Here is a 27,985-nt window from a genome sequence, read left to right as displayed (position 1 = left end):
CCTCTCTGTGAGGTTGTCGTATGTTCCAATACAATAGTCGCCTACTCGGCTACGCCACTTGCATACGCTATGAACGTTGGCTGGATCTGAGAATGTTGATGGGAAAAACGTTCTAATTACATTTTGGAGAATACTAGGGCGACTCGACACTATTTCAAGGTAGTCAACGGTGTACTGTTCTCACACGCGTAACACGATGGATCTCTCATTTATGGCTGCGCAGGTAAGAGTCTGTGACATTTTTGGTATTGGTAATCAAGCGAAGTTATGTGTGGTTTCCATGCAATTATCGCCTAATAATTATTAGAACGAATAGGCCAAATGCACTGTCAAAAGCTTACTAATGTGCAGAAGGTAGTAAGGAGTAAACCCATTCTATATGACGTCTGTATGGGTTATTTATTTCCTACCGACATACGCATGAAGTTTCTCTCTCTCCCGATTAACTTGATTTTGTCACCAACAAGCTAAAATAACCTTTCGCGGACGAACAGTTGTAACACGCATCCCACCCTAAATCTTGAGATCAATATCGTTTTTTAAACCGACTGTAATACAACTTGTTGATTTTTTTCAAAATATAACGTTTGGTCGCTAAGCTTTAGGAAATGATACGATTTTAGCACGAATTAGATTAGGCTAAAGTTATGAAATGTAATGTAATTAAATTAGTAATCATATAAAAAACATAACAAATATGCATACATGTTTTCATCCATTTTCTATTATTTTGTCCACGCTGATGTTCCTCTGATCATCAATGCAGTTCTTATATCTGACTGAGATGTCAGACAACTTTGTAATCAACAGGATAATTAAAGTAATCAAATGTAATCAGCCCAGATGAGATATACGCAATTATAATAGACTTGGACTTGATCAATATCTATTAAGATAGGCTATTCTAGGTATTATATGTCAGGTTACCATGCCATAGTGCAAAAAATGTGATTTGCAATGCGAAATGTAATTTGCCACTATTATCTTGAACTTGTAACTCCTCATAACGACTGTAATAAATGAAACATGACAATAGCACACCGGACCATGGACAATGTTTACGATTCACCATGATTTTCATTGCTAGCCTATTTACATTTCTCTGATTATGCGTGTCATGCCCTCAGGGCTGCACATGCATGAACATTTATTTTTACAAAACATGAGCGTCATTAGGGTGGGCAAGGGTGGGCAAGGGGAACCCCAAAAAAATAGTTGTCCCAAACTTAGCTTAAATTTGAGAAAACGTAGGCAAACATTTTGTCAATTCAAAATTATGTGCTTGCTCAAGTTGTCTCATATGATCATTAAACTTTAACTACTTTAGCCTGTTAGGGCTAGGGGGCAGTATTGACACGGCTGGATAAAAAACATACCCGATTTAATCTGGTTACCACTCCTACCCAGTAACTAGAATATGCATATACTTATTACATATGGATAGAAAACACCCTAAATTTTCTAAAACTGTTTGAATGGTGTCTGTGAGTATAACAGAACTCAAATGGCAGGTCAAAACCTGAGAGATTCCTTTACAGGAAGTGGCCTGTCTGACCATTTCTTGAACTTCTTTTCCATCTCTATCATTTACTAAGGATCTCTGCTCTAACGTGATACTTCCCACGTCGTCCATAGGCGCTCAGAGCCCGGGAAAAAACAGAATGTCGTCATTCCAGCCCCAGGCTGAAACACATTATCGCCTTTCTCAAGTGGCCGATCAAGGGACACTGGGCTTATGCGCATGACCCCGACCGCCCCCGCCTTTGGGATTTTTTCCTCTGTTTGCCGAAAAGGAGATTCCCTGTCGGAATATTATCGCTTTTCTACGAGAAAAATGTCGTAAAAATTGATTTTAAACAGCGGTTGACATGCTTCGAAGTACGGTAATGGAATATTTAGAATTTTATTGTCACGAATTGCGCCATGCGCGCGACACTTCTTTACTATTTCGGATAGTGTCTGGAACGCACGAACAAAACGCCGCTATTCGGATATAACGATGGATTATTTTGGACCAAACCAACATTTGTTATTGAAGTAGCAGTCCTGGGTGTGCATTCTGACGAAGACAACAAAAGGTAATCAAACTTTTATAATAGTAAATATGATTATGGTGAGTGCTAAACTTGCCGGGTGTCTAAATAGCGAGCCCGTGATGCCTGGGCTATGTACTTAGAATATTGCAAAATGTGCTTTCACCAAAAAGCTATTTTAAAATCGGACATATCGAGTGCATAGAGGAGGTCTGTATCTATAATTCTTAAAATAATTGTTATGCTTTTTGTGAACGTTTATCGTGAGTAATTTAGTAAAATGTTAGCGAATTCCCCGGAAGTTTGCGGGGGGTATGCTAGTTCTGAACGTCACATGCTAATGTAAAAAGCTGGTTTTTGATATAAATATGAACTTGATTGAACAAAACATGCATGTATTGTATAACATAATGTCCTAGGGTTGTCATCTGATGAAGATCATCAAAGGTGAGTGCTGCATTTAGCTGTCTTCTGGGTTTTGGTGACATTATATGCTGGCTTGAAAAATGGGTGTCTGATTATTTCTGGCTTGGTACTCTGCTGACATAATCTAATGTTTTGCTTTCGTTGTAAAGCCTTTTTGAAATCGGACAGTGTGGTTAGATTAACGAGAGTCTTGTCTTTAAATGGCTGTAAAATAGTCATATGTTTGAGAAATTGAAGTAATAGGATTTTTAAGGTTTTGAAAATCGCGCCACAGGCTGGCAGTGGCTGTTACGTAGGTGGGACGAATTCGTCCCGCCTAGCCTAGAGAGGTTAAATTATTATTTGGGCATCTTAACTAAAAAAGGCAGCGCAACTGGTTACAGACACACAGAGTGCTTTTAACGTACAATATTTTTAACATACATACAGTACCAGTCAAAACTTTGGACACACCTACTCATTCAAGGGTTTTTCTGTATGTTTACTATTTTCTACATTGTAGAATAGTAGTGAAGACATAAACACAATGAAATAACACATATGGAATCATGTAGTAACCAAAAAAGCGTTAAACAAATCAAAATATATTTTTGCCAAGCGTGTGCAAAGCTGTCATCAAGTCAAAGGGTGGCTACTTCGAAGAATCTCAAATATAAATATATATTTTGATTAGTGTAACACTTTTTTGCCTACTACATGATTCCATCCATATGTGTTATTTAATAGGTTTGACGTCTTCACTATTATTCTACAATGTAGAAAATAATCAAAAACCCTTGAATGAGTAGGTGTGTTGAAATATTTGACTGGTAATGTATATTAGACATACATGTTTACATTGTGAATGTTCATTTATACAGTAGTTATTATTCAACATGTCCTCACCTGGGATTTGAACTCGCAGCCTCTTGCTTCATGGCATTCCAATCTTCCGGCTATGCCACCATATCTGTGTCAAGTGTCAGTTTATATACCTATTCTCTCACCATTGATATTATTGACTTATTTCAGCAATTGTAGGTTTTTCTGTGTAGTTGTCTACTGTTGGTGGGGCATATTCATCTGTTTTAATGTTAATCACTATGATAAATACAATAGTTTTGCTTGAGTGTACCTTTAACAGAGCTGAGATTTACTTTGAAGTGCAAAGTGTAGCAATGCAGGTGAAATAAGTCATTGACACGAACATGGTTGTGGTAGCAAGAAGATTGGAAGAGGTTGTGAGTTCAAATCCCAGGTGAGGACGTGGAATATTAATTATTGTCTATATCCTCTCTGGGCTAGGCGGGACGAATTCGTCCCACCTACGTAACAGCCACTTGAATCCTGTGGCGCGATTTTCAAAACCTTTGAAATGCTATTACTTCAATTTCTCAAACATATGACTATTTTACAGCTATTTAAAGACAAGACTCTCGTTAATCTAACCACACTGTCCGATTTCAAAAAGGCTTTACAACGAAAGCAAAACATTAGATTATGTCAGCAGAGTACCAAGGCAGAAATAATCAGACACCCATTTTTCAAGCTAGCATATAATGTCACAAAAACCCAGAAGACAGCTAAATGCAGCACTAACCTTTGATGATCTTCATCAGATGACAACCCTAGGACATTATGTTATACAATACATGCATGTTTTGTTCAATCAAGTTCATATTTATATCAAAAACCAGCTTTTTACATTAGCATGTGACGTTCAGAACTAGCATACCCCCGCAAACTTCCGGCGAATTCACTAACAATTTTCTAAATTACTCACGATAAACGTTCACAAAAAGCATAACAATTATTTTAAGAATTATAGATACAGAACTCCTCTATGCACTCGATATGTCCGATTTTAAAATAGCTTTTTGGTGAAAGCACATTTTGCAATATTCTAAGTACATAGCCCAGGCATCACGGGCTAGCTATTTAGACACCCGGCAAGTTTAGCACTCACCAATATCAGGTTTACTATTATAAAAGTTTGATTACCTTTTGTTGTCTTCGTCAGAATGCACTCCCAGGACTGCTACTTTAATAACAAATGTTGGTTTGGTCCAAAATAATCCATCGTTATATCCGAATAGCGGCGTTTTGTTCGTGCGTCCCAGACACTATCTGAAATGGTAAATCAGGGTCGCGCGCATGGCGCAATTCGTGACAAAAAAAATCTAAATATTCCATTACCGTACTTCGAAGCATGTCAACCGCTGTTTAAAATCCATTTTTATGCCATTTTTCTCGTAAAAAAGCGATAATATTCCGACCGGGAATGTCCATTTAGCTAAACAGAGGAAAGTAAACAAAGCTTTCGGTCGACGCGGGCACGAGCCTGAGTCTCACAGTACTGTAACCAGCCACTACCCAAACGCGCTACTTTTTTTCAGCCAGAGCCTGCAAAGCCACGATTCAGCATTTTACCGCCTTCTGAGACCCTATGGCAGCCGTAGGAAGTGTCACGGGACAGCTAAGATCCTCACTCTTCAATAAACAGAGACAAGAAGAACGACACCTTGTCAGACAGGCCACTTCCTGCATGAAACCTTCTCAGTTTTTTGCCTGCCAAATGAGTTCTGTTATACTCACAGACACCATTCAAACAGTTTTAGAAACTTTAGGGTGTTTTCTATCCATATGTAATAAGTATATGCATATTCTAGTTACTGGGTAGGTGTGGTAACCAGATTAAATCGGGTACGTTTTTTATCTGGCGGTGTAAATATTGCCCCCTAGCCCTAACAGGATATGTCAACGTCTGTCAAATATGAAAACATTGTATGTTTGAAACAATAGTTCCTCCACAGGCTTTTTTAGGTAAGTCATATTTTTGAGTCAATTTTAGCGAACACATCGTTTGAAGTTGACTGAATTTCTGCCTATGTTTTTTTTTTTTAAGTTGGAGCTAAGTTTGCGCCAACTATTTGTTTTTAGTTCAGGTAACACTTGGGCCGAAAAAAGAACCCAGTGGAACCAGTTAATAATAATTTGTTGAAACCAAACATCTTGCAGTGTGTGGTGTTAGCCAGGTGCCTGATAACTTGGAATGTAGAGGTATCAGCTGAATTCTCTTGTATTTAGAGGCTTTCTGACAGGGATGAACATTTTAAAATCCTCAATAAAGCTGACCATAGTATCTCACAAAGCCCAGACTGAATGTGTTGGTCAACACATTGTGCAATTAACATACAGAACTTTCAGGTTACTGTAGGGAAATACAAAATAAAGACTGATATTACTGAATCATAAGAGTATAACGATGAGCTAGGACGCTATCATATATCTTCATGTCACCACTCATTCCACTCAACATCCATCCATACAGTACATGTCAATGACACATCCTCAATCATCTGTCAACTACAAAACAGTATTAATCAAGGCTTTCTCTGTTGCTGTGGGTGTTCAGAGTCTAGGTCTGGGAGGTGATGTGTCGGGAAATATTTAGGTGGTTTTCCTCCACGGCTCTAGACAGCTGTGCGACGGTGCGAGGAAGTGATGGCTGTTGGGAGGACGGCATCGGTAAGATAGAGAGGGTGACACAGCTCTGCCTGCCACGTTGAGGGAGCTCTCCATTAGTCTCTGACCTGGGCGCCAAGTTTCTCTGCCTGACTTCTCCACGACGCTCTCTGCTCTGCTCAGTGTCATCTCGCCCTCGATGCCCTGGCTGACAGGCAGGAGCTAGTCACTTTCATATTAATGCTGGAGAGCCCTCTGAGATGCTCATTTGCCATATTGTTCCAACATGGGTCTGCTATGACAGAACTTGGTAACTATGCAGGCTTAAGAATAAGCACTAACTGTCTCAATTTCTCACTCCCTACTCTTATTACATTACTCCCATTCTTATTACATTACTCACATTCTTATTACGTTCTTATTATTACATTTCTCTCTTCTGTCTCATTATGCCTTCATACACAAAAAAAATGCTGGGTTAAAAACAACCCAGTCCTGGATAAATAGTGGACAGAACACACGTTGGGTTATTTTTGACCCAGCCAGTTGTGTCATTTAGTTGGGTTATTGAGCTATGATCCACCGTGTCAGATCAGAACACTGGAAGCGTGTGTTAGTAGTGGCGTGGCTTTCGGTTCGTTATTTTTGGTCCCCGGTGAGAGTAAATGTCATTACGGTTTATCTGTTTTGTAGTATTGTCAAACGCATTAATGGTGAGCTCCGACACTTTTGTAGCTTAATGAGGCTTACACAAGTTGAGTTCCTCAAGTGCCTATGCATATCCCAGTGTTAGGATTTGTTATGATATTTTGTTATGATATTTAAATAATGTTATTAATTGTATATTTAATATAGGTAATGTGCAAAAATATTGAAGGGAAATTTTAATTTGCAGTGTACAAACATAACATGATGAACAGGAACAACATTTACTCCTCCCACAGGTGGCCAAAAATACTTATCTTAAAGCCACGTCCCCAATAGGCCATTCCTCCTGGGGGGGAATGGCCTATTGCTATATCTGAGCAATATAAGAAAGATCAGGAAACTTCCATATATACTTCCATTTATTTATTTTTTACTGGTCCCGGGCTACCTTCAGGCGAGTCTTGTGAGGCTAAGGGGCATCCTAGAACAAAACACGGGTCACAATAGAGGAGTCATAATAGTTTTGTAGGCCACCGTTCAGATGCTACAGACATTTTCATGAGAAGACCGATTTTCGGGATGACTCATGGTCTGACAAACACTGCTGTAGCTCTGCCACCTTTAACTGCAGATGCGGAAGGCCGATATTGGTGGATGCGGTGGATTGAGATGCAGCCAATGCAAAAAAAATATCTTAATATATACAGTATATATATATATATATATATATATGATAACTTTGGCTTAAACAGGGGATGGGGATGTTTATGGGGATGTTTATATTATGCAAGTTCGATTTTCGTGGGGCTGCTGAAATTGACTAAAGAGGGTTAAAAAATACCCATCTGCTGGGTCAACCCAGCATGAAAGTGAATAATAACCCAATTGACGGTTAAATTAACCCATGTTTGGGTAATCCAATGGCGTGGCCTATTCAGGGCATGGCTTTCAGATAGTTATTTTTGGACACCTGTGAGAATAAATGTAATTCATGATCATCATCAAGTTTGTACACTGCAAATGTTTATTTCCCTTCAATATTTTATCACATTACACATTTTAATGTGACATTTATTTAAAAAAAACAGATTTAAATATTATAACAAAGTGGTAACTATACCAACATTGGGATATGCATAGGAACTCATAATCTTGTGTAAGCCTTATTAAAGATGCAAACTTGTCTGTGCTCAACATGTACTGACAATACAACAGAACAGATTAACTGAAATGACATTTACTCTCAAAGGTAGCCAAAATAACTGTCTGAAAGTCACGCCCCTACTAAGCCACGCCTCCAGTATTCTGCTCTGACTGGGTGGATCATAGCTCAATAACCCAGCACCAACAAACCAACTTCTAGAAAAAAATGAGTTGTTTGTGACCCAACTGGCTGGGTCAAAATAACCCAACATGTGTTCTGTCCAATATTTAGCCAAATTGGGTTGTTTTTAACCCAGCATTTTTTAGGGTCTACCTGTCCATTGGAAACCAGAGAGAGAGCAATCATCTGGGTCGCACATAAACTCATTACCCTGTTGGTGGTATAAACAGTCTTAACATTTACTGTGTTTTCTTAACACATTTTTCTCTCTCTCTCTGCTAGCCTTAATCTCAAATAGGAGCCACCATGTAATGAGTCCTAATGTTTTTCCAAGTGACTTTACTTTTAATCATATCCTTCATTTTGTGCCCTTGATGCAAATTAACCGTGGGCTATATTCCTTTTATGTTTTGACAGATGATGAAGAATGCTTGAAGTTTGCATTTTTTTTTATAATGTCCATGATTGCAATCAAGATTTCCCATTATTCCTAATTAAGCCATTCCGTTTATCTCTTGCCACTGATACCAATGCTTCTTTCAACTCTTATTGAATTTCTCCTCTCTGTTTGGCCACTGCTTATGACAATTTCATTTTTATACCCTCAACTAAAGAGGAATAGTTATACCGCTTGTGCAAGACTCATGCTGTGTGTGTTATATGTCACATACACTGATTTTAGCATCAATCTACTTCATTCATATTTTCTATTTCATGCTCTCATACTATTCTATACATCCTTGGTTTTGATCATTAATGTTGTCTGTTACTAAATTAATTTACAGCACACATCAGCTGTCAGTAAGTGAGATGCTTGTTAGTGGCTTCCATAGATTTGTAGAGGGTGGGCAGGCTACAACTGGTACTGAAACAAAACCCTACCTGAAAGGAACTGATAGTCAGGATGGCTGTGGCTGCAGATCCCATGGATACATACAGTGGATATAAAAAGTCTACACACCCCTGTTAAAATGCCAGGTTTTTGTGATGTACAGGAATGAGACAAAGATAAATCATGTTAGAACTTTTTCTACTGTTAATGTGACCTATAATGTGAACAATTCAATTGAAAAACAAACTGAAATCTTTGAGGGGAGAAAATGAAAAATGAAAACCTTACAATAACCTGGTTGCATAAGTGTGCACACCCTCTTATAACTGGGGATGTGGCTGTGTTCAGAATTAACCAATCACATTCAAACTCATGTTAAATAGAAGTCATTACACACCTGCCATCATTTAAAGTGACTCTGATTAATCAAATAAAGTTCAGCTGTTCTAGTAGGATTTTCCTGACATTTTCTTAGTTGCATCTCAGAGCAAAAGCCATGGTCCGCAGAGAGCTTCCAAAGCATCAGAGGGATCTCATTGTTGAAAGATATCAGTCAGGAGAAGGGTACAAAATAATTTCCAAAGCATTGCATATACCATGGAACACAGTGAAGACAGTCATCATCAGGTGGAGAAATTATGGCACCACAGAGACATTACCAAGAACTGGACGTCCCTCCAAAATGTATGAAAAGACGAGAAGAAAACTGGTCAGGGAGGCTTCCAAGAGGCCTACAGCAACAATAAAGGAACTGCAGGAATTTCTGGCAAGTACTGGCTGTGTGCTACATGTGACAACAATCTCCCGTATTCTTCATTGTAAGAAAAGACGGAAGCCTTTTCTTACAATGAAAAACATCCAAGCCCGGCTGAAGTTTGCAAAAACAAACATCAAGTCCCCCAAAAGCACGTGGGAAAATGTGTTATGGTCTGATGAAACCAAGGTTGAACTTTTTGGCCATAATTCCAAAAGGTGTGTTTGGCGCAAAAACAACACTGCACATCACCCAAAGAACACCATACCCACAGTGAAGCATGGTGGTGGCAGCATCATGCTTTGGGGCTGTTTTTCTTCAGCTGGAACCGGGGCCTTAGTCAGGGTGGAGGGAATTATGAACAGTTCCAAATACCAGGCAATTTTGACACAAAACCTTCAGGCGTCCGTTAGAAACCTGAAGATGAAGAGAAAGTTCACCTTTCAGCACGACAACAACCCAAAGCACACATCCAAATCCACAAAAGCATGGCTTCACCAGAAGAAGATTAACTTTTTGGAATGGCCCAGCCAGAGCCGAGACCTGAATCCAATTGAACATCTCTGGGGTGATCTGAAGAGGGCTGTGCACAGGAGATGTCCTCGCAATCTGACAGATTTGCAGCGCTTTTGCAAAGAAGAGTGGGCAAATATTGCCACATCAAGATGTGCCATGCTAATAGACTCCTACCCAAAAAGACTGAGTGCTGTAATAAAATCAAAAGGTGCTTCAACAAAGTATTAGTTTAAGGGTGTGCACACTTATGCAACCAGGTTATTGTGAGTTTTTTATTTTTCCCCCTCAAAGATTTCAGTTTGTTTTTCAATTGAATTGTTCACGTTATAGGTCACATTAAAGGTGGAAAAAGTTCTGACATGATTTATCTTTGTCTCGTTATTTTACATCACAAAACCTGGCATTTTAACAGGGGTGTGTAGACTTTTTATATCCACTGTAGCTGATCAGCCAGCCAGTCAGCCAGCCAACCAGCTAGTGATGGTTATAGTAGACATACTGTAAGTGCTGCCTCTGCTGGATCTACACATGCTGTATGCAGTGGTGGAAAAAGTGCCCAATTTTCATACTTGAGTAAAAGTAAAGATACCTTAATAGAAAGTTACTCAAGTAAAAGTGAAAGTCAGCCAGTAAAATACTACTTGAGTAAAAGTCTAAAAGTATTTGGTTTTAACAGTATACGTTGAAGCTATACAGCAAGTAAATGTAATTGCAAAAATATACTGAAGTATTGTCACGTCCTGACCAGTATAAGGGTTAATTGTTATTGTAGTTTGGTCAGGACATGGCAGAGGGTATTTGTTTTATGTGGTTCGGGGTGGTGGTTGATTTAGTAGGACATTTGATTTATGTATTCCGGGGGTTTTGGGCACTGTGTTATGTTTATGTATTTCTATGTTTAGTCTAGTGAATCTGTTTCTATGTTTAGTTAATTGGGGTAGGGACTCTCAATTGAAGGCAGGTGTTGTCTATTTGCCTTTGATTGAGAGTCCTATATATTAGGGTGTGTTTGTAGTTGTGGGAGATTGTTTCTTGTTTAGTGTGTGTGAACCTGACAAGACTGTTTTGTTGATCGTGAGTTCATTGTGTTTATTATTTTGGTGTTCACTTTTGAGTTAAAATAAACTTCAAGATGAGCATCCACAATCCTGCTGCATTTTGGTCCTCCTTTCCCGACGACAACTGTGAAAGAATCTCCCACCACAAATGGACCAAGCAGCGGAGTAAGGAGCAAGGGGAATTCGGTGAGGACCGGGAACGCTACCGGGGTACACGACTGGCGAGGAAACCGGAGAGGCAGCCCCAATAAAAAACATTTTGGGGGGGGCACACGGACAGATCGGCGGAGCCGAGGATGGAACCAGAGCTAGTCGGGGTAAAATTGGAGGTGAGAGAAACAGAGACTATAAAGGAATTGATGGGAAAATTGGAGGAGAAAAGGATGAGAGAGCTACTGTGTTGGTGTATTAGGCACGACATTCGCCCTACAGAGCGTGTCCTAATGATATCACCTGAGTTAGCATTTGTTACTAGTCCTGAGGTGCGTGCCAACTCGTCCTGTTCCCGCTCCCCGCACTAGCCCGGAAGTGCGAAACCCCAGTCTGGCACGTCAAGTACCAGCACCACGCACCTGGCTTCCAGCGCGTCAGCCCAGTCCGGTATGTCCTATTCCTGCTCCCCGCACTAGCCCTGAGGTGCGTGTTCCCAGGTATTTCTATGTTTAGTCTAGTGAATCTGTTTCTATGTTTAGTTAATTGGGGTAGGGACTCTCAATTGAAGGCAGGTGTTGTCTATTTGCCTTTGATTGAGAGTCCTATATATTAGGGTGTGTTTGTGTTTGTAGTTGTGGGAGATTGTTTCTTGTTTAGCGTGTGTGAGCCTGACAAGACTGTTTTGTTGATCGTGAGTTCGTTGTGTTTATTATTTTGGTGTTCACTTTTGAGTTAAAATAAACTTCAAGATGAGCATCCACAATCCTGCTGCATTTTGGTCCTCCTTTCCCGACGACAACCGTGACAAGTATGAAAAGTAAAAGTATATATCATTTAAAATTCCTTATATTAAGCAAAGCAGACGGCACCATTTTCTTGTTTTTAAAATGTATGTATAACCAGGGGCACACTCTTGTGTTTAGTGAGTCCGCCAGGCCAGAGGCTAAATTTGACACAAGTACTTTTGGTTGTCAGGGAAAATGTATGGAGTAAGAAGTTTAAAAAAATGTAGGAATGTAGTGAAGTAAAAGTTGTCAAAATTATATATAGTAAAGTACAGATTCTCCAAAAAACTACTTAAGTAGTACTTGAAAGTATTATTTACTTAACTACTTTACACCACTAGCTTTATGGGTGTGTGTACAGTAGGATCAGGAAGTGGTCTGTCACTTCTTGGCCCACTCGACTGGTCACCAGATAAAATTGCTTTCAGACCTTGACACCATCCTCCTTATCACACCAACCAAGTGCTTGTCTTTGGATCTAAGCTACAGGCGGCGATACAATTTTCCTCAGCTTAGCCCAGGGGTGTGTCAGAGTGCATGTACTGTAATTAGCGGGGCGAGAATGATGGCTTCTGGCTCCCAGCTCTCCAGTAGTAATGTGCCATGCTCGAGCTAGCTGGCTCTCTCTGAATGGGTGAATTTACAGACATGGGGTGAAATATTGCGGGACGGCAACAGCTCTACGGGTGGGGCACAAGCGCCCTGTGCGTGTACATGAAGCACAGAAAAGATTAAGCAGTTGTGAGATCTTTCTTGGATTATGACTGTTTCTTCTCAGTAGACTGCTGACACAGTGCATGAAAGGATATCTGATCACGCCATAATGATCTGAATCAGAGTGACTGGAGCTATGGCAAAAAGAGATCACCATACACTGTTAAACCAAGTGTTTAAGACACATAACTAAACACTTTTCTGTAAAACTTTTTAAATGCGTCAAGGCATTTAGGTTATCAATGAAAACTTGTCACAATGTTTTGATTGTAAACACAAGAACATGTTTATTTGCTGTTATACTTTTTAAACATATGAACATGTGTATTCAGCATAAGGCATTTAGGTTTTAAACACTAAACACTGGGGGTGTTATTTCAACACTGTAGGATGTAAAGCCATATTTTCATATTTCCATAAATGACTTTTGAGTGAATGTGAGAGAAACCCACCCATTACTGTGTTTGTTAGTAGTGATGGGGAAATGAAGCTTCCTAAAGCATTGAACTCTTTCCAGCCAATTGTGTCGAATATAGGTTTATTAATTAAGGCTTTCATCAACACAGTGTACACTAGTAGCACCTGCTGGTCAAAAGAATGTAGAGCATCCAAATGATTATAGATGACGTCCCACACGGTGTATTGTGTGCAGAGTAGCCTTTTTGTCTTCTACCGAAACCAATACCAAACCAATCAGGTGGTTGTTTTACGAAATGAAGCTTCGGACGTCATTGATCATGTACTTCTGATAAAGTGGTACAGGCATCGTTACACTGCTTTGAATTAAACTGCTTAGCAATTTTGATGCATGCCTCAGAGCTTTCACCAAGTGAAGCCTTCACCAAGTGACTGTCTAAGCGAATGTTTTTAAATTAAAAGTAAACCCATTACAAAGTCAAACTTTTCATGAGGCCTTTAGTTATGGCCTAGCTATCCTCGGCATTGTGGTCTGAAAATCCTATTGCAATCCAGCCAGAGGAAGGATATCCAAGAATTTGAATATTTTTTATCACACCTGCAATCAGAATGAGTGGGATGGAATAAGAATATATACATTTAAATATATGGATGAGCAATGACAGAGCAGCATAGGCAAGATGCAATAGATGGTATAAAATACAGTATGTACATATGAGATGAGTAATGCAAGATATGTAAACATTGCTAAAGTGGCATTATTAAAGTGACTAGTGATCAATGTATTAAAGTGGACAATGATTTCACGTCTGTATGTACTGTAGGCAGCAACCTCTCTGTGTTAGTGATGGCTGTTTAACAGTCTGATGGTAGTCCTAACACTGATCTGAGTAAAAGGCATGGCAAGTCATACATTTCTAATGACTAAATATACTCTAAACAGGACGATGGGAAAGTAAACACTAGTGTTTAAAATCTGAACACTTAGGAGATATAGTTGTTCTGGTTAGAAACTTACTGGAAAAAGCGGACTATCATGTTTAATCTTGCATTCTAAACACCTGTGTTTAAGATTAGAACACTTATAGATGTTATATTTAGTCTCCAATGTTTATTGAAAACATAAATAAAATTGCACAATGAGCACTTGTTGTCTCTCAAATACATCGTTACAGTTGTTGGCTAGCTAGCTAGCAAATTATTCCCATATTAGCATTGACTTGGAATCAAAAACACCTCAAAACAAGACATAGTATCAAGAACAAGATGAAACAAGCTGAAACGAGCCACTTACCATTGCCTACATGGCAGTTTCTTGTCATTTTTGCTAGCAATCTGGCCATCCAGAATCACAACAACACAATGACTTCTGCCCCATGGAAGCGCACACATCATTTTCGTGACGTTGTTAGCTAACCCGTCTATTGGCAAACCTAAATTCCTGATGTTTAAGTTTTAAACACTGATGTTTATGTTATAAACGTGTCACGTTTCATGGTTTTCCAGTGTATTCTGTAGAGAGGGTGATTATGCTGATATCCAGGTCTCACAATGCCTCCGCGTGTAAATAAATGAGGATGTACACCCATAACGCTCGTAGGTTGTTTACCCTGTAGAGAAAGGAATTGGAGTGCTAATGAAAATGGCTGTGTGGGATGCCATAGAGTTTGTGAGCCATTACCGATAAACAGAGGGGGCCTTTCTCTCCAAGCTGCCTTCACAAGGAAGCATCCAAAGCAGGGTGCCCTATTTCCAAACTTAATCGAATTAAACATTTCTTAAAATATATTTTGGCCCCTATTCCAGGCATGGTCAAGTTAATCAGTAGGACTGTGGTCATACATTAGATCATCGTGTTTAGTCATCCGTCATTCTTCGACTCCCTGTTAATAGCAATGCGCTGTGAATGAACAAGCATGTCCATATTTAGCCTTACAAAGCAGAAGGAAATGCCTCTCTACCTGACTTGCACAGCAGTGCATCAGGCAGTAGTTCTATTTTACCCCCATTAACATTACCAGATGTATATAAAGTAAATGAACTGATAATACAAAATATTCAACAACCATTGCAAAACCATCCTAACAACCATATTTTGAGTTATTAATGGGCACTGATACATTTTCACGAGTCACGACTCGTATATAAATATATAAAATTAAGAATTCTCCAGGGAGCGCACAAAGGGAACGTAATTATATGGTAGTTGGGTCGGGGATGTACAAAGGATCTGCGATATTTGATGAGTGCAGTGATTTACTGCGTTTATAATAGAGGTCGACCGATTAATCGGAATGGCCGATTAATTAGGGCCGATTTCAAGTTTTCATAACAATCGGTAATCGGTATTTCTGGCCACCGGTTTGCCGATTTAAAAAAAAAATGTTTTATTTGATTTTTTTTAGACCTTTATTTAACTAGGCAAATCAGTTAAGAACACATTCTTATTTTCAATGACGGCCTAGGAACGGTGGGTTAACTGCCTTGTTCAGGGGCAGAACGAGAGATTTTTACCTTGTCAGCTTGGGGATGCAACCTTTTGGTTAACTAGTCCAACGCTCTAACCACCTGCTTTACGTTGCACTCCACAAGGAGCCTGCCTGTTACGTGAATGCAGTAAGAAGCCAAGGTAAGTTGCTAGCTAGCATTAAACTTATCTGAAAAAAAACAATCAATCAATCATAATCACATGGTTGATGATATTACTAGTTTATCTAGCCAATCCTGCGTTGCATATAATCGATGTGGTGCGCATTCGTGAAAAAGGACTGTCTTTGCTCCGACGTGTACCTAACTATAAACATCAATGCGTTTCTTAAACTCAATACAAGTATATATTTTTAAACCTGCATATTTATTTAATATTGCCTGCTAACATTAATTTCTTTTAACTAGGGAAAATGTGTCACTTCTCTTGCAAACAGAGTCGGGGTATATGCAGCAGTTTGGGCCGCCTGGCTCATTGCGAACTGTGAAGACTATTTATTTTTAACAAAGACAGCCAACTTCGCCAAACGGGGGATGATTTAACAAAAGCGCATTTGCGGAAAAAAAGCACAATCGTTGCACGACTGTAACCATAAACATCAATGCCTTTCTTAAAATCAATACACAGAAGTATATATTTTTAAACCTGCATAATTAGCTAAAAGAAATCCAGGTTAGCAGTCAATATTAACCAGGTGAAATTGTGTCAGTTCTCTTGTGTTCCTTGCACGCAGAATCAGGGTATATGCAACAGTTTGGGCCGCCTGGCTCGTTGCGAACTAATTTGCCAGAATTTTACGTAATTATGACATAACATTGGAGGTTGTGCAATGTAACAGGAACATTTAGACTTATGGATGCCACCCGTTAGGTAAAATACGGAATGGTTCCGTATTTCACTGAAAGAATAAATGTGATAGTTTCCGGATTCGACCATATTAATGACCTAAGGCTCGTGTTTCTGTGTGTTATTATGTTATAATTAAGTCTATGATTTGATAGAGCAGTCTGACTGAGTGGTGGTAGGCACCAGGCTCGTAAGCGTTCATTCAAAATAGCACTTTAGTGCGTTTGGCCAGCAGCTCTTCGCAATGCATTGCGCTGTTTATGACTTAAAGCCTGTCAACTCCCAAAATTAGGCTGGTGTAACTGATGTGAAATGGCTAGCCGGGTGCGCGCTAATAGCGTTTCAAACGTCACTCACTCTGAGACTTGGAGTAGTTGTTCCCCTTCCTCTACATGGGTAACGCTGCTTCGAGGGTGGCTGTTGTCGATGTTTTCCTGGTTCGAGCCCAGGTAGGAACGAGGAGAGGGACGGAAGCTATACTGTTACACTGGCAATACTAAAGTGCCAATAAGAACATCCAATAGTCAAAGGTATATGAAATACAAATCGTATAGAGAGAAATAGTCCTATAATTCCTATAATAACTACAACCTAAAACTTCTTACCTGGGAATATTGAAGACTCATGTTAAAAGGAACCACCAGCTTTCATATGTTCTCATGTTCTGAGCAAGGAACTTAAACGTTAGCTTTCTTACATGGCACATAATGCACTTTTACTTTCTTCTCCAACACTTTTTTGCATTATTTAAACCAAATAGAACATGTTTCATTATTTATTTCAGGCTAAATTGATTGTATTGATGTATTATATTAACTTGAAATAAGTGTTCATTCAGTATTGTTGTAATTGTCATTATTACAAATAAATAAATAAATAAAAAAATTGGCCGATTAATCGGCACCGGCTTTTTTTTGACTCCCAATAATCGGTACCGGTATCGGATTTGAAAAATCACAATCGGTCGACCTCTAGTTTATATTCCATATACAGTATTGTGTTATCTTTTTCAACCTGATGAGTTAGTATGTAAAGCTAAATGAAATGTTGCTGGTCCAATGTTTCCCAGAGATGAGGATTTGTCAATGTGATTTTTTTGTAGTCTGTAGTTATTATTGAATGGGAAAAATCATTATTGATTGACTAAATTGTTTCACATCATAATTCATCATATTTAATGTATTCACAGATACTGAGACATTGCTTTTTTTTACATTCGGGCCTAATGAAGTGGAAGAAAAGTTCATTTTTGTTTAAAGACGATATTTTTCATTTTTTAAATTGTGTTGTAACTACTGAACCATTAAATGATGCCCTTCTAAGGTTATATATTGCATCATAAAGCCTGTGTCTGACCTGGTGTCTTGCCGGAGTCAGAGGTCCCCATTCTACCCTGGTATACTACAGTAGAATCCATGCTGTTAAGCAACTGGTCTAGGGACAGTGCTTCCACATCCTGTGTAACTCATCATCCCCATAGCAGGGATTACTTCCAGTGCCTCAAACAAACATAGTTCAGGGTGTAGAGAACAAACCCATTGCCCCGTACAGTAGTCCTTCTCCTGGTCTATACACTGGTCATAGAGTTCAACTCAGACTTACTGGAAGGCATCAGATGCCCAGTGACTCATCATCAACAGTATGATAAAAGGGGGCCAAGGAGTACAGTAAGGAGAGTTCTCTGGATCACCCTATAGCCCTCTGCACTGTGGAACGCTGTGAATTGCTATTGTAGCAGCAGTACCAACCCAGAGAAGGGGCCCATCCCAAATGGCACCCTATTCCCTATATAGTGCACTACTTTTGACCAGGGCCCATAGGGCTCTGGTCAAAAGTAGTTCACTGTATAGGAGATAGAGTGTGATTTGGGACACAACCAAGATGATTCAAAAAGGTGGCCACGTTCAGTCCTTGTTCACTCCTGTGTGTAATGTGTTGACTATAGTTGTTCTAGTTGAACTTGAGGTCTGTGGTGTCATGATTCAATGACATTTCAAATGCAAAGCAGAAAACTACTCAAACGTGAAATGTGCTGGGTATGCGCCACATCTGAGGAATAACAATCAGTTAAATCTTTTCTCCCTACGTATCTCTCTAGTAATACATACACAGTCTGTTACAGAAAGTCCTGGCAGATATGCTTATTTCCACAGGGGCTATGGCTGCTATCAAATTCCTTCAGTGCCACTTTACTGAAAACACTCCCTTCTCAGGGAAATTGGAAGCTAAAATTGGCATCTTTTTACAAGAGTATAGCCTAACTGGCTGGCATGAAAATTAACCATGGGAAAATCAACTTTACAACCAGTGGAGAGCTGAACTGGCATACATAGACGGCATGTGAGTTTCAAGTTTGGGGAAGAAAAATGTCACCATAAAAATGCGCCTCTATAATAAGCATTACATGCATAATCGCATTTACGGTAACTTTTGAGAATTGTGTTTTCGCGCTAATTGATTGCATTTTGGAACATCAACTATGTTTGGAATATTTTTTTCTCAGACAGAAGGACAAGTTGACCAATAAAATGGGTGAACATTTGTACTATGGGGTATAGTAGATTGACATAGGCTAGTGCTTGTGCTGTTTGTTTAGGCCTACTCAAATGCGGACAGTTATTCCAACATCTTCAATATGCAGTTGCGTCCCTGTTGTGTCTGTCTTCACTTGTAGCCTGTGAGAAAGCCCGAGATACTGTGAGAAGGACCAGATTTACATTTACATTTTACATTTACGTCATTTAGCTGACGCTCTTATCCAGAGCGACTTATAAATTGGTGCATTCACCTTATGATATCCAGTGGAACAACCACTTTACAATAGTACATCTATATATATTTTTTTTTTTGGGGGGGGGGGGGGGTTAGAAGGATTACTATATCCTATCCCAGGTATTCCTTAAAGAGGTGGGGTTTCAGGTGTCTACGGAAGGTGGTGATTGACTCCGCTGTCCTGGCGTCGTGAGGGAGCTTGTTCCACCATTGGGGTGCCAGGGCAGCGAACAGTTTTGACTGGGCTGAGCGGGAACTGTGCTTCCGCAGAGGTAGGGGGGCCAGCAGGCCAGAGGTGGATGAACGCAGTGCCCTTGTTTGGGTGTAGGGCCTGATCAGAGCCTGAAGGTATGGAAGTGCCATTCCCCTCACAGCTCCGTAGGCAAGCACCATGGTCTTGTAGCAGATGCGAGCTTCAACTGGAAGCTAGTGGAGTGTGCGGAGGAGCGGGGTGACGTGAGAGAACTTGGGAAGGTGGAACACCAGACGGGCTGCGGCGTTCTGGATGAGTTGTAGGGGTTTAATGGCACAGGCAGGGAGCCCCGCCAACAGGGAGTTGCAGTAATCCAGACGGGAGATGACTGTGTAAGGCAGTGCCTGGATTAGGACCTGTGCCGCTTCCTGTGTAAGGCAGGGTCGTACTCTGCGAATGTTGTATAGCATGAACCTACAGGATCGGGTCACCGCCTTGATGTTAGCGGAGAACGACAGGGTGTTGTCCAGGGTCACGCCGAGGCTCTTAGCACTCTGGGAGGAGGACACAATGGAGTTGTCCACCATGATGGCGAGATCCTGGAAAGGGCAGTCCTTCCCCGGGAGGAAGAGCAGCTCCGTCTTGCCGAGGTTCAGCTTGAGGTGGTGATCCATCATCCACACTGATATGTCTGCCAGACATGCAGAGATGCGATTCGCCACCTGGTTATCAGAAGGGGGAAAGGAGAAGATTAATTGTGTGTCGTCTGTGTAGCAATGATAGGAGAGACCATGTGAGGATATGACAGAGCCAAGTGACTTGGTGTATAGCGAGAATAGGAGAGGGCCTAGAACTGAGCCCTGGGGGACACCAGTGGTGAGAGCACGTGGTGCGGAGATGGATTCTCGCCACGCCACCTGGTAGGAGCGACCTGTCAGGTAGGACGCAATCCAAGAGTGAGCCGCGCCGGAGATACCCAACTCGGAGAGGGTGGAGAGGAGGATCTGATGGTTCACAGTATCAAAGGCAGCAGATAGGTCTAGAAGGATGAGAGCAGAGGAGAGAGAGTTAGCTTTAGCAGTGCGGAGAGCCTCCGTGACACAGAGAAGAGCAGTCTCAGTTGAATGACCAGCCTTGAAACCTGACTGATTTGGATCAAGAAGGTCATTCTGAGAGAAATAGCAGGAGAGCTGGCCAAGGACGGTACGTTCAAGAGTTTTGGAGAGAAAAGAAAGAAGGGATACTGGTCTGTAGTTGTTGACATCGGAGGGATCGAGTGTAGGTTTCTTGAGAAGGGGTGCAACTCTCGCTCTCTTGAAGACGGAAGGGACGTAGCCAGCGGTCAAGGATGAGTTGATGAGCGAGGTGAGGTAAGGGAGAAGGTCTCCGGAAATGGTCTGGAGAAGAGAAGAGGGGATAGGGTCAAGCGGGCAGGTTGTTGGGCGGCCGGCCGTCACAAGACGCAAGATTTCATCTGGAGAGAGAGGGGAGAAAGAGGTCAAAGCATAGGGTAGGGCAATGTGAGCAGGACCAGCGGTGTCGTTTGACTTAACAAACGAGGACCGGATGTCGTCGACCTTCTTTTCAAAATGGTTGACGAAGTCATCCGCAGAGAGGGAGGAGGGGGGGGGGAGGGGGAGGAGGATTCAGGAGGGAGGAGAAGGTGGCAAAGAGCTTCCTAGGGTTAGAGGCAGATGCTTGGAAGTTAGAGTGGTAGAAAGTGGCTTTAGCAGCAGAAACAGAGGAGGAAAATGTAGAGAGGAGGGAGTGAAAAGATGCCAGGTCCGCAAGGAGGCTAGTTTCCCTCCATTTCCGCTCGGCTGCCCGGAGCACTGTTCTGTGAGCTCGCAATGAGTCGTCAAGCCACGGAGCAGGAAGGGAGGACCGAGCCGGTCGGGAGGATGGGGGACATAGAGAGTCAAAGGATGCAGAAAGGGAGGAGAGGAGGGTTGAGGAGGCAGAATCAGATCACTTTACAGGCATTGTCTAATAAGAATTGAGAAAATCTGAGATAGCCTTGAGAATGAGAGGTGCTTTGGAGCATGCAGCCGGGAGAAGGGAATTATAATTATTATATTCAGCCCAAGGGCACAACAGCCACTTGCCGCAAAAGGCATATCTTTTTTTAGGGAGCATTACGGCCACACAAAAGGGATGCCGCCGGGAAATTCGAGTCATTATCAAGTGCTTGTCCAATTGTGAATGAGCGACTGAAACAAAGCATATCATATCATTAGAGTCACATCATGCAGCCTTAGAATGTATTAAAAATTAAAACATATAGCCCAACATTTGTATCACAACTAAAGTTACATAAATAACTCTAAATTAAGCATATAAGGACCTGTTTCTTTGTTATCCGCTCAAAACAGAATAGCCGCATGTGCGCACTCCCTCAAACCTTTTGGAGAAAATATCCTTTCTATTTTATTCAACTATGTTCAATTGTATTCTTCATACTATAAAATAATGTAAAATATTGTCACAGAATTTTAAGCAAATATTGTTAGCTAAATGAACTAGTGTAGCCCACAGCCATGTGGCATAGCCAGATCAGGGCCTAACATAAGGACAAGTCAGAGTATGCTATTCTGTTCTTCTGAAATAGACTACATTTTCTTCATATCATGTTTCTTTAGACCTGTCTAATATAAATAATGGATATATTTTGATGTTGTAGGCTATATTACATGGATTTATTAGACTTTTAAAAAGTAGACGTTCCAAAGGTCTGCATCAGTGGCTTGTAGACTATGGGTGGAAGCCAGAAGATGCTAATTGTGTTTCTGTTAATTAACGCTCAATTACCGTGAAACCGGCAGTTATTTGCTTGACAATCACCAGCTAACAAAATGTCATGACCGCCACAGCCGCCGGTATGACATTGTTTATTTCTTCCCAAACCCAACTCATATGTTGTAGTTTCTAGCAAGAGATTTCTTTGGAAGACATTTTCTCAGTAAAGTACATAATGAAGCAAACACATTTTCATTAGCTTGTCGAGACTGTTGATGTACAGTCTTTATGTGATTATTATTCAAAGAAAATGGGCAGGTGCCGTTGTGTGTGGGCGTTTTGTTGCTCACTTGTTTTATTGTGTGGCCTGGGGATGAATGGATAAATGGCCTGTTTGTGTGTGTGTTTGCGTGTGTGCGTGTATGCATGTAGGTGTGTGTAAGGGCATTTTGTTATTCCCTCCTGGCATTGTGTGGCCTGGGGAGAAATGGATAAATGACCTGTGAATGTCCTCACACTAAGCAGCCTGTTTCCTGTAATGTAGCCCAGTGGATAGCGTTACATCACATGAAGCCCAGCCCCAGAGCGGCGCTAATGCTATCTCTGAGATCCCATGCCCCTCTATATGATTAACACATCATCTGGCTGCATACTACAGTGAAGACTCACCCAGGCGGTGAGCCAGCAGCATGCGGAAAGTCCTATGTCCTTTTTGTCGGGGTTGAATGATGGACGTCTTGTTCAGGTTGCTGGTTGGCCACCGCTGTTATAGGGATGTGGTTAGCCCCACTCTGAGCCCAGATACACACTTTTAGGGGAAATTAGTAGTGGTGTGCACCAAAATAATATTGATAATTCAATATGAAAATGGTACCGGGCGATTTTTTTATTTTATTTAACCTTTACCGGGCGATGTATCGTGATAGCATGTCATATCGTGATAATATTGTGGCATATAATGATATTGTCTACACTTTTCAAAAAAACTGTTAACATTTTCTATTTTCCTTCATGCCCATTGTCACGTCCTGGCCAGTATAAGGTTAATTGGTATTGTAATTTGGTCAGGACGTGGCAGAGGGTATTCGTTTTATGTGGTTCGGGGTGGTGTGTTTTGTTGAAGGGGCATTTGGTCTAAGTATTCCGGGGTTTTTGGGCACTGTTTGGTTTTCAGGTATTCTATGTTTAGTCTAGTATGTCTGTTTCTATGTTTGGTTAATTGGGGTTGGGACTCTCAGTTGAAGGCAGGTGTTGTCTATCTGCCTTTGATTGAGAGTCCCATATATTAGGGTGTGTTTGTTATTTGTGGGAGATTGTTTTTGCATTGCGTGTTTTGTAGCCTGTAAAACTGTTGCACTATCATTGTTTTTTGTATCGTGTTCACGTTAGAGATTTATTAAATTCAAAGATGAACACGACCTCCGCTGCGTATTGGTCTACCTTTTCTGACGAGGACTTTTCAATATCGTCAGAAGACGAAGATAAGTGTGACACCCATAAGACATTCTCAGCCAGGGGCAGATAGAAATATGGCGAGGAGGTCTAAAGAGAGACCAGAGGGAATCATGGTAAAAAAATAATATTAAAGGGGCATGCAGCAATGAAAGGCCAGTGATTAGTACAGCCTTGTGTAATTCTTATAGAGCCAATATAGAATAAAAGAAGAGCTAGGCCCAGGCAGGCACATAGTACTGTTACAGATCTGAGCTGGGCCCAGGCAGGCACATAGTACTGTTACAGATCTGAGCTGGGCCAAGGCAGGCACATAGTACTGTTACAGATCTGAGCTGGGCCAAGGCAGGCACATAGTACTGTTACAGACCTGAGTGATTTGGAACAAGAGAAAAAAGCTAAAATAGCTGGCTGATTCTGTTTTGCCAAAGATTCTCCATCGTCAGTAGTGTGATAGCACTCAACCAGACAGACTTGAGAAATGGTAACTCGCCAGATATTACTTTGTGATGTCAAATTGGTTGCATGTTCCAGCATTGCTTTCCATGCTATAAATGACATGCCACACTCATTATGTTGAGGTAGGCTGGATGTGACCGGGGAATGAAAATACCTTGGCTATGGATTGTGGAGGCAGAAATCCAATAATTGCAACACATATTCCAAATTAAATGGTAGGTCGTGAACTATTTCGAAATAGTGTAGTCCTTGTTACGGTACCTGAAGATGACAAAGTGTCCTTTGCTTGATTTGCATAGAATATGTTACCGTAGTAACAGAGTCACTGAGAGACATGGAATGAGTTCGTAGCCATAAATGTACATAGGTCAGGATATAGCAGATTTAAATGTCTGGTCTGTAATAGCATACAGGATAACAAAGTCTATATGGGAAAATAGTGGTAAAGCTCAGAGTTGTATTGTGATGTGAAGCAGGGGTTTATAGGTATTGGACTCCATATTCAAGTCCGTAAAAAAGACAATGCGTATACGTGGGCCAAACTTGCTATACGTGTGCATCCATGAACCATCCAATGACCCTCTTTTTTTTACTAGATTGAAGTGTTTCACTTTATGTTTTGTTAGAGAGGATGTCATATTGGTTTCTCAAGTTTTAGACATTTGTATACCTTTTGATTGACGGGTCCTTTTTGTTTCGTGAGAGAATAAGAGGCGGCTATGAGAGAGGTAGTTGTGACTGATGCTCTGTGGACGTTTCAAAAGCATGTAGTATTCTCAACTTGTTGAAAATAGCATTATTTTACAGTAATTATAGCCTTACTTAACGGGAACACTCATTTTTTTCTGTAAACACATGGGGCATTTTCTGTAAACACATGCTTTCCCTGCTTGGTTTGTGTGAATAATAGCATGATAATGGCCTGGAACATTACCATAGGAGTGCACAGTAGCCTGTAATTAATGGATGAGATTTGCAGTGTGTTTAGGAGAAGAGAGGAGAATGTCACTGTTGCTACCCATTGTCTCAGTAGTCCATTTGTATGAGAGATGGATTATTTTGGGATACCAGGGGAAATAATAGAAAGTGCACTTCACAGGTGAATAATTTACAGTTGATGGAAGTGCTCAGTGTCATTACTATGCTCTAAGTCCAAAGTGGGCATGTGAGTGCTCATTCAGTGGTTCTGTTCAGCAAGCTTTGTGATATTTAGTCTGTACTTGCAATAGAATACAGAATGTTACATCCTTTTTCTTCATGCTGAAACCTCTGGCTATAGGACCGAAGATCATTTGGTGAACAGAGAGTGCCATGACTGACAACCGAATGGAGGCTTATTTGAAGAACTGACTGTAGAAACATAAAGACGTTGACTGCTTCGGACAGTTGTGTTGTAAAGGGGAATCCTAAAGTGCTCTCTAACACATATGCTCCTGTCCAGGCTGTAGGGATGGAGACAGCAACTTATATACAGGGACTATGCTGAGACTCATATGAGGATATGATTTGTACTCTGTTGATGTTCACTCCTATGGAAGCTCTTTTGAAATGCTTTGATTCCTCCCCTGATAAAAAACAGACAGATGTACGGTGTTCTTTGTGCTATCATACTGTACTTTGTAAACTGGGTGGTTCGAGCCCTGAATGCTGATTAGCTGACAGCCGTGGTATATCAGACCCTTTACCACGGGTATGACAAAAATGTATTTTTACTGTTCTAATTACGTTGGTAACCAGTTTATATTAGCAATAAGGCACCTCAGGGGGTTTGTGGTATATGACCAATATACCACGGGTAAGGGCTGTATCCAGGCACTCCACTTTGCATTGTGATTAATAACAACCCTTATCCGTGGTATATTGGCCATATACCATACCCCTTGGACCTTATTGCTTAAGTATACTACAACAGATGGTCGTACAGGAACATAAATTGTGATGTCTTTCACTTCTTTTCACTGTCATTATGTGAGGATCAGCGGGTATCCTAACAAAATCTAACGAGCATCAGAGCAACACAAGACATTGTGAGGGGGAGAAAGCACTGACTAAAAAGACTAACTGTACTCTTGGGGATTTACATAGAAAGGGATTGTGACAGTGACAAAGAGCAAATGAGTGCAGAAATCAACTGAATTTAGTTAATAAATCCAGGTCATCTAGCCAGGGCAGTACCGAGGCTCCAGACCTTGCTATCTTGTTGATCTCTTAATTATTGTCTCAGCTGTGATTTAGCACAGGTCTACACTGGGAAACCAATATGCAAGATCCATTTGTTCTAGCCAGAAAGCGATTTCAAAAAGCCGTTATGGCGGTGACAGGCACCTCTATTACCCTGAACATAGCACTTTAATGGCTAGTTGGAGAAAAAACGTGTGTAATCCGATGCATGAACAAATGAGCATGTGGGAGTGCCATCGCTCATTTGGACAGAGCGGTTTGTCTTCATAGGCACACTGACTTATCCCTTTGAGGAAAGGTGTTTGGAGTTGTTGTGCGTCTTAGTATGTGTCAGTGTGCATGTGTATGACAGTGATGTTTAGCAGATGCAATAAAACAACACTCTTATGTCTTAGTTACCTGGTAAGGTATTTATTAAATGGAAAGTATTGACAGCATTGAATAGCAATCAAGCAGTCGACCTCTGAGTGACACATTGGAATTGATGTCCAGTCCACAAATGCATAAGTGCATAAGTGTGTATTCCATTACCAGACAAAGTCAGCGACAGTCAGCTTTGCATAGGTAAACAGCTTTAAATGAAAAAAGAACATGTTTGAGAAACAATATTGAATATTTACTTTATATGTGACAGACTAATCTCCACAGAAGGGTTTCAAAGATACAGGTAGCAGCCTCATCAGATTATAACACGTCTTTCACCATTGTACTGTAATGAGAACGGACCTCGTGACAGATTGGTAATTTGCTGCTATGGGTGATGCTCTACTACGGACTGTGTTGTATAGGATACAACTGTGTGAAGGAGAACACTTTTCTTGTCCCACTGTCATATTTGTGGGGTTTGGCTACCTAAACACAGCTCATATATTCTGTGTGTTATTTTCTGAGCATAGTTGCCATCCTCTTCCCTGCTGTAGATAGGTATTGAGATATGTTCTGAATGTGTATGCGTAAGTGTAGGAATATGTAGGTGCCATACTATCGCTGGAAAGCATTCCATTGGCAATCCAATAGCTTTATTGTAGATACATTTCAGTGAAAAAGTTTTAAATGATTGCTATAATCTAAATATTTGCTACAATGGCCTATTGGAATAGCTTCACCTTCCAGATAAGGGTTCCGCATTCACAATGAATCAGAGCCATTGCAGAAATGTTTTCAGACGATTTACTTAATATTGGAAAGGAGATAAATGAACTGAATATTCAATGAATATCCAATGGGAGAAGGAGATTAGGCCACTGGACTATATTGATAGGGAAGGAGTGTTTCGGGTTATACATAAAATGCCGCTGTGCAAAGTTCAGATATTTTGCCCACTTTGAGTTTAATGGACTTCCTTTTCTCTTTCAGTCTGTCATGGCGGGGGCCTTCATGGACTCGTCACCCAACGATGACTACAGCACGGACCACTCCCTCTTCAACTCCTCAGCCAGCGTCCATGCCGCCTCCATGGCAGCCCATGACCAGCCGGAGAGGGAGCCCATGTCCCGCGACGCCATCTGGCTTTGGATTGCCATCACCGCCACCATTGGGAACATTGTGGTCGTGGGAGTGGTGTACGCCTTCACTTTCTGAGTGGTGGGAGCCATGATAAAGTGTTGCCAGCAGGAGGAAGTTGCTGCACAAGATATTTGAACATAAGCTCAGAAACTTGGGAGTGACCTAAGCTCAGAACTCCACAGCAGCCAATAACCACTCTGAAAGGCAACGCTGATACAGAGGAGTGAATGATTATTGCATTGACATCT

At 40.9% G+C, this 27,985-nt stretch overlaps 1 protein-coding gene across 1 annotated transcript; it reads left to right on the top strand.

Moving 5' to 3' along the window:
• Nucleotide 1: 1 nt before the first annotated feature.
• LOC106571728 (uncharacterized protein C14orf132) lies at nt 2–27,985 on the top strand. The gene is made up of 2 exons (XM_014145130.3): nt 2–223; nt 27,588–27,985. Exons 1-2 carry the CDS (start codon nt 197–199, stop codon nt 27,810–27,812), a joined length of 252 nt encoding a protein of 83 aa, XP_014000605.1. The 5' UTR covers nt 2–196; the 3' UTR covers nt 27,813–27,985.

The sequence above is a fragment of the Salmo salar genome, chromosome 15 (genome assembly GCF_965601325.2).
Source record: "Salmo salar chromosome 15, fSalSal1, whole genome shotgun sequence".
Taxonomy (NCBI): domain Eukaryota; kingdom Metazoa; phylum Chordata; class Actinopteri; order Salmoniformes; family Salmonidae; genus Salmo; species Salmo salar.
This window is presented reverse-complemented; position numbering and strand designations above follow the sequence as displayed.